We start from the raw sequence: 7,918 nt of genomic DNA, 5'->3' as shown, positions 1-7,918 counted from the left end.
TATAAGGGGGACGCCGGGAATTCAGGAACAGGTGATAAGGATGATTAGCCCGAATCTAACAGTAATACTACACGTCCACTGCCCCCCGCAATAATACCCTCGTGATTGCCAGGATCTGCGACCACGTACGTGTACGCCGTACACGCATACAGCAGCCTCATGCCTGGCGCCCCTGGCCGCTGTCGCGGGGGTCCCAAGCCAGGCAGGCCAGGCCTGCCGCCGCCGCAAGCCTTCAAGTTAGCAGTCGGCGTCGGCGACCGCGACGCCGCAACCTCGCCTCCCCTCGCCGCCCGCGACCAAACCAAACGCATGCTGCCGATGCGCTGCTCACGCCTCACGCAGGAGGGGGACAAACCCGCACGTCGGAATCTGAGGATCCGTCGCGGATCATGGGCCGGTCCGGTACAAACTCCATGCCGCGGCGGCGCGGAATCCGATGGTGGCGTCGCGGCGTGATCCGGCGCTGCCCCCATTTACGCCGACGGCGCACGGGGACGGAACGGGAGCGCGTCGCGCGCTCGTGATCGACCGACAGCCGGATCGCGCGCGCTGCCGTGACACGGAGTGCCGATACGAACGCGAGCGCTCGTGCTCTCCGTCTCCAACGCAGCAGAGCTGGGCACTGGGCTAATCCCTGACCAGGCTGGCGGGTGCCGCCGGACGACGAGGCCACCACCTGACCCATCCACGCCCCCACCGCCCGACGCCCGCGGGGCCAAGAATCTACAGCGAGAGGGACAGTGGGGTTGGCATTATCCCCGGATTAATTACCCAAAGATTGCATCTTTCCATGCCGGTACAGCTCAATAATTACCCCCCGGCTAAACCCAACCAAGATTCTCCCTCCTTCCTCCTGCCCTTTTGTTCGCTCGCCCCTCCTTCATCCATCCCTAGTACTAGGACACATGTAGAGATTAGTTATTGATCCCGGCATGTGCCCTGCACCTCCCCGAGCAGTAATGAGATCGTGAGAGGAGGGCACGGGGTGGAAGCAAGGAATGTTAGTTTACTGTTCCTCGCGCCCCCTGGATTAGCTTCTTGTTTCTTCCTTCAACCCAAAGCTCTCTCTCTTTTTATACTGCTGCTGGAAATTTTTTCTGTTGTTAGGAGGATGATGCTAGTAATTTATTCCTAGCTACAATTAGTCTTCTGTAACTACTGCTCGCTCTACTGGTACTTGTACTGGCCGTGCTGGACTGCTGGTGGTGGCGCTGTCTTGCTCTTGCCTTGCCTCCGGGTCGGCACCTCCTCACCTTCCTCTATTCCTCCTCCCCTTCCCTCCCTCCCACTGCCAGGCTTCCTACTCCTCCACATGGGTTTGGTGCCCTCCATGGCGTGCCGCCAAAATGTCGGTCAGGCTCCGTCGTCTTCCCGCGCTTCAGGGGCTTCTTGCGGTTGCGGCGGGAGGAGCGGCGTCGCAGCGGAGCCGGCAAGGTTGTGATCTGTGCCGGCATTGACGGCTGCTGCTGGGCTTGCTGATTTCCCACTGCGGCGGCGCGCGCGTGAGGGGAGCGAGATGCGGACTCTTGCTCTCGTGGCGCTTCTTCTTGCTTCGGCTCTTGGATCCAGAGGTGAGCGCAGCTCCACGCGTTGCAAATGCATTTTCGATTTCAGCTTGTCCCCCTCCCTTTGCTCTGGTTTCTTGGGGTGGGGAGACCCAGCGGTGTATGGTGCTCAACTGGCGGTCTGGCTCCATGGCGTAGTAGTGCGGAGGATGGGTTGTTTCTCATGTTTTCTTCCCAGCCTCGGTTGAGCAATTTAAGAAGAATTCAGCGTGTTCTGTTAGGGTGACTTCGAGTTCTGGATCAGCAATTTTCTTTGCAATGCGCATGTTGTTTAACTGATCTGTGGCTGAGGAATTGCGGTTCTGGGCTGTTACTTCAGAATTTGAGCGAATTGCGGGGGCGGATGCTATGAATTGGCTAGAAATAAATGAAATTTCTGTTTTCTGAATTTTAGTTAAGATGGATGCTGCAATGCCGGTGGCTTTCGAAGTTCCAGTTCTCGTCCTGGCATGCTGTAGCTTTCGAACTGAATTTCGAGGGATGACTGCATTCTTTTCCCTTCCATAAATATGACGGGCATTTCCATGTCCTGTACTTGCATCATCATTGCTCTTGTTCTGCAACATGGTAGTGTCATTTGATACGGTGACTAGGCACTAGTAAAATTACTCTAATAACTGCAACCTGATGATTGTAAACTTTGATCTTAATAATTGCGGAGTAGTGTGCATAATTCTAGTCCTTGCCATGAACTTGTCTTCTTTACTTGATGTAGGTACTACTCTGGCCCCTTCTCCTGCTGTCACTGATTCTCCTCCAGACCAAGGACAAGCTTCTAGTCCTCCTGAACCTGCATTTGCTCTTGGTCCAGTAACTATTCCAACAGGTAGCTCCGAATTTCCTATACAGCATGACATTATGTTCCCAGACCATAATCAACTTTGGAGTGTAACCCCTTACATTCTTTATTTCAGCACCATCTACTCCATCAGCAAGTCCTTCCCCCGAGAAGGCAGCTGTTAGCCCTGCTGCTCCCACTGAGCCGCAAAATGCTCCCAGTCCAATAACTCCTCCTGAAGGTAACTCATCCTCCTCCAATTTTGTTGTTGTCCCTGCAGTTAGATATGATTATATGATGTCCCAGTCCTAATGGCTACACTGCAAACTTTATGTCTTGTAGTGTATAATGCACCTCCTCCAATTGAGGTTGCACCCACTGATCCCACGGATGAGGTTCCTGCACCGGTAGCTCCTCCACAAGCTGCAGCTGAAAATCCCACTCCAATTCTTCCTGGGGCACCTGCACTGCTACCTTCTGTTCAGGCTCCTGCTCCGTCCGTTGCCCTCAAGCCTATTCCACCAGTCGTGCCACCTCCATCTGTGAACAATCAACCAAATAGGCCGGTTGGGTCAGGTATATGTTCTGACTGATAGAAGTGATTAAGATTTTTATTCATGAATTCTTTCTGCATAAAATCTCATCTCACTGATGAAAAAAATTTGTAGTCCCACCTCATCCACCCCCTGCATTGCCCCCTCCAGCAAATGACGTTCCGCCATACCCACCTTCAGGAAGTTTTCCTGCTATCCCTCCTTCCGCTTCAGGTAAACTTTTTCCTTGAAAGTAGATAAAATCACTCAGGTTCCATATCTCTTCTCATTTTCCTATTTCTTGAAAAGCAGTTCCACATGTAAATCCTCCGATTGCATCACCTGTAGTACAAGCACCGCGACAGCAGGCAGAGGCTCCAAGAAGTGAGCATAAGAATGGTGAGGATAAAATTGCCTGATTTGATCAATTCGATTGTGGTTTGTTCAGCCCTTCTGTTCTAAATATTTGACTATATGTTAATACATAGGAAACACAGCACCCCCAGCAAATATTTCCCCTCCTGCAAATCTCAAGAAGCATCATGTTCCACATGCATCTCCTCCAAAGGAATCCACTGGTCAAACTGTCCCAGATCACAAACCACCAGTTACAGGTAATCTCAGTTAATGAACTTTGGCTGTGTCTTCTTGTATATGTCAATGTAGCTTGTCAACCAAAATTCCTTGTTTCAGGATCTGCACCTGCAACAAGTCCTTCGCCCCAGAACACAAATATGCCTTCAATCCCGAAGAATGCTTCATCAGTTTCACATGCCCAACCTTCACCACCAAGTTTAGCTCCTAAATCGGCACCCACTGGTAGATCTCATGCTCGGGGATGGAAATCCAATACTCCAAAGAATGGAGGAAATCCATCAATTGCCCCATCATTCCCGCCGTCACGTGCTCAAGGTCTGTAAATACACTTCCACCTGAAGCCTAAATATTGTCAGTTCTGACCATGGATCTAAAAGGTTATGCATTACAGGGCCCGAGGTCTCGCGAGCTCCAAGACAGACTGGGACTAAAAGGCAAAATCACCATGCACCTCCACCAATCCCTCAAGGTAGTCCAGCTAATGTCTGCTTGTGCATTGGATTCATTTCAGACACTGACAATTTTCTCGTATCTTTTTTCCTGCCCAGGACATCCAAGCTTTCCTGTACATCCCCCATCTCCTTCGCCAGCATCGTCGAGGGGTCCCACGAAAGGAAAGAAAAGTATGTTCATGGCCTTGTTTCTTTGCCTTATTAATGATTTTTCCTCATGTCAATACAAATTTCCAAACTGTTGGTTTTTTTAGGGCATCATCTTTCTCCTACTTTGCCTCCAATCCCTCCCCTGCCGGAGCCAAAAGCACCATCTGCTCATCCTATTTGGACATTGCCTCCGCCACCACCTAATTCAGGTACAGATGTACAGTTTTGCGTATTTGTTCTCATACGTTTATCATTTCAAATTGGATCTAATATTACCGGTGTGGTGTGTGATATCGGTGATTGCTTACATGTTGGAGCCTGTGAAATGCAGATTGCAATTCATTATCATGCCCTGAGCCTCTAACAGATCCACCTGCGGGAGCCCCATGTGCCTGTGTTCTACCAATCAGAGTTGGAATTCGTCTAAGTGTTGACCTTTATTCATTCTTTCCATTGGTCTCTGATTTTGCTGAAGAGGTATCGTCTGGGGTAAACATGGCAGAGAGGCAGGTCCGTGTAATGGGTGCAAATGTTGCTGGTGATCAACCTGACAAAACAATGGTTCTTGTCGATCTAGTACCAATGCAAGTGAAGTTCGACAATGCTACAGCATTTTCAGCATTTGAAAGCTTGTGGAGCAAAAAAATTTCTTTAAAACCATCAGTCTTTGGGGACTATGAGATTCTGTATGTTGTATATCCAGGTCTGTGATCTTGCTAGTGTCCTGACTCGTTTTATATTTGGTATTCTGTTGCTGATCAGTGCATATTTTGCCCATCAAATCTATTATTGACATTCAATCGCATATGCACACAGTGGAGGATGCAGCATCAAACAAGTCATGCACCATCTCATTTATTGAACATGTTGAAATTCTGCACCACTAGTTCTCACCAAGAAATATGAACTTTATGCAGGTCTTCCTCCTTCACCACCTTCAGCACCAGAAGGTGTTGGTGATGGGGCATTTGGCAACAACAGAAATGCGAGGGCAATGAAACCCCTTGGGGTTGATGTAAGAAGACCCAAGAGAAAAGTGAATGGCAGCCTAATCGCTATTGCCGTTTTGTCTACCGTTATAGCATTGATTATTTGCTGTCTTGCTGCATGGTTGCTGATACTAAGATTCAGGGGCCCAAGTGACACAGCTCAAGGATTTCCACATAATGTACTTCCAAAATTTTCTAGGTCATCTGGTACGTGTAGCTAACATGCTAATTCCCATAGTTTGCTAATTGTCTAGTGAAGTGGTGCCAATTTGCTATTGAAATTCACCATGAATTTATAGTCAATAAGCAAATATTAGTTATTTGAAATGCCAGTCAACAGTGCTTGCAATAACTTCTCAGTTCAAAGGCTTTCTCTGCAATTTCTCATCATGTACATGTCCTTGCTAGAATAATATGTGCACTTTAGCCGGTACTAGTTTTTCCTTCTAAACCGTCTCAAATGATTGTAGGCACAGGTCACACGCATTTAGCTGGTGTTGGTCGCTATAGTTCACCTTCAGGTCCGTCAGGTTCACTAGGCTCAAGCATCGCAACGTACGCAGGGCAGGCAAAAACATTCAAATTTGCTGAGATTGACAAGGCCACAAACGGCTTTGATGATTCAAAAGTACTTGGCGAAGGTGGCTTCGGATGTGTCTATCAGGGCACACTTGAAGATGGAACGACAGTTGCGGTGAAGGTCCTTAAGAGATATGATGGCCAGGGTGAGCGAGAGTTCTTGGCTGAGGTTGAGATGCTGGGACGTTTACACCACCGGAATTTGGTCAAGTTGTTAGGCATCTGCGTTGAGGAGAATGCACGGTGTCTGATATACGAGCTTATTCCAAATGGCAGTGTAGAATCCCATTTGCACGGTATGTATTTGCATGTTAAAGTACGTCTAGAAGTTTCAAGAATCGACTTAACGCAGTGCCCTTTTGTTTGTTTTTCTGTTTGCTCAATGTAGGAGTGGACCGTGAGACAGCTCCACTTGATTGGAATTCCCGTATGAAGATAGCCCTGGGGGCAGCGCGAGCGCTCGCATACCTACATGAAGATTCAAGCCCGTGCGTGATTCATCGCGATTTCAAGTCAAGCAATATTCTTCTGGAGCATGATTTCACGCCAAAAGTATCAGACTTCGGACTAGCCAGGACCGCGAGGGGGGAGGGGAACCAGCACATCTCCACTCGTGTCATGGGAACATTCGGGTATGAACCATATCCCCATTTCTTTTTATGAATGTATTTTGTACAGAAAAACATTATCGCTTGGCTTTCTTCTCAGCTATGTTGCACCGGAGTACGCCATGACAGGGCATCTCCTTGTAAAGAGTGACGTGTACAGTTATGGGGTTGTATTGCTTGAGCTCCTAACTGGTAGGAAGCCGGTGGACATGTCTCAGCCTGCAGGGCAAGAAAACCTAGTGGCTTGGGCTCGGCCCCTTCTAACAAATGTTCTGAGCCTACGCCAAGCAGTCGATCCACTTCTTGGCCCTAATGTGCCACTGGACAATGTAGCAAAAGCAGCCGCCATCGCATCAATGTGCGTACAACCTGAGGTTGCGCACCGCCCCAGCATGGGTGAAGTAGTGCAGGCCTTGAAACTTGTTTGCAGCGAGGGTGACGATTGCCTTGCATCAGGAAGATTCAGCCAGGAGTTGCCCATACACACTACAGCGGTTTATGACGTGACTGGCATGGAAGCAGAGAGAGTGCTGATATCTGAGATATTTGGCTCCACGCCAGTCTTCACTCCTGCTGATGACTCAGGCTCTTTCCGCAAGCAGTCCAGTTCAGGCCCACTGATGACAGGCAAGAACAGGAAGTTCTGGCAGAGGTTACGAAGCCTGTCTAGGGGGAGCATGAGCGAGCATGGCGTTTCACCAGATTATGAGACACGCTCCCAATACAGCGGCAGGTGAGGAAAATTTTGCTCGGCATCCAATTTTCCAAAGACAGATGGATATTCAGTTGATTGGGAATAAAAGAGTTTCAAGCTGAGCTAGTGTAAATTATGCATCTGGATTCTGGAGAAAAAAGCTATATAATATAGTTCAGATCACATCAGAGTAGCAGCGGACTGCTCATATATGGCCAGACTCCAGAACCCTGATACCCCTCGTTCCTTTACAGGTTGTTAGTTTTGAGTTTTTTGTTCTTTTGTTTAGTTAGCAGTTTATTTGCGCTTAGTTTTTTGTTTGGTAGTTGTTTGTTAGGGCTGTTGTGTATAGATTCGGAATACATTTCTTGGGCTTGTGGATTTCGACAGACTTGTTGTACACTGACATTTGCTGGTCTGAAATGAGGATGATAGATTCTTGGTTCTGGCTCGTGACTAGTTGTTACTGACGAATTCCATCTGATTTGAAGAAAAAACATTCTTGAGATTGATGTCTACTTAACATTTATGATATCTGATTCTGATCCTAAAAGTTGTGAAGGTTGAACTGCATCATGACATACCTGCTGGGTTTTTTCTCTGTAAGAATACTGTGGCATGAGAACCCTGATGTCCCTCTTCTCTTCATGGCTTTTGTAGTTTGAGTTGCTGATTTGTCTAGTAATTTGTTTTGTGGTTATCTTATGTTTGGCCAGTTGTTTGTTAGGGCTGTTAATGTTATGTACGGACTCAGAAAGCAATTCTTTTGGCCTTGTGGATCTGCACTTGTTATAGGCTGACAAGTTGCTTACTGGATCGACATACATCATCCCGTGTTTCTAAATCATAGAGGATGTCAAGATTCTCTGGCATAGCTGCATCACAAGCCGTTCGTACACGTATTCGCCTGTCTTTATTTCTCTTTGAGGATATGCTGTAGCATGAGAATTGAGAATTGGCAGCTGGGCTAGAT

At 48.0% G+C, this 7,918-nt stretch overlaps 1 protein-coding gene across 1 annotated transcript; it reads left to right on the top strand.

Annotated features, from left to right (window-relative positions):
• Window positions 1–910: 910 nt before the first annotated feature.
• On the top strand, window positions 911–7,397 carry LOC101763684 (receptor-like serine/threonine-protein kinase ALE2). Its single transcript, XM_004968460.4, has 16 exons — window positions 911–1,571; window positions 2,281–2,391; window positions 2,480–2,584; window positions 2,686–2,919; window positions 3,012–3,110; window positions 3,189–3,275; window positions 3,365–3,490; window positions 3,570–3,788; window positions 3,865–3,942; window positions 4,022–4,096; window positions 4,180–4,284; window positions 4,407–4,778; window positions 4,993–5,271; window positions 5,535–5,939; window positions 6,032–6,275; window positions 6,352–7,397. Exons 1-16 carry the CDS (start codon window positions 1,517–1,519, stop codon window positions 6,986–6,988), a joined length of 3,231 nt encoding a protein of 1,076 aa, XP_004968517.1. The 5' UTR covers window positions 911–1,516; the 3' UTR covers window positions 6,989–7,397.
• The last annotated feature ends 521 nt before the right edge of the window (window positions 7,398–7,918 follow it).

Source organism: Setaria italica, chromosome V (assembly GCF_000263155.2).
Source record: "Setaria italica strain Yugu1 chromosome V, Setaria_italica_v2.0, whole genome shotgun sequence".
Taxonomy (NCBI): Eukaryota; Viridiplantae; Streptophyta; class Magnoliopsida; order Poales; family Poaceae; genus Setaria; species Setaria italica.
Note: the sequence above shows the minus strand (reverse complement) of the source record. Positions and strands in the feature narration are given on the sequence as shown.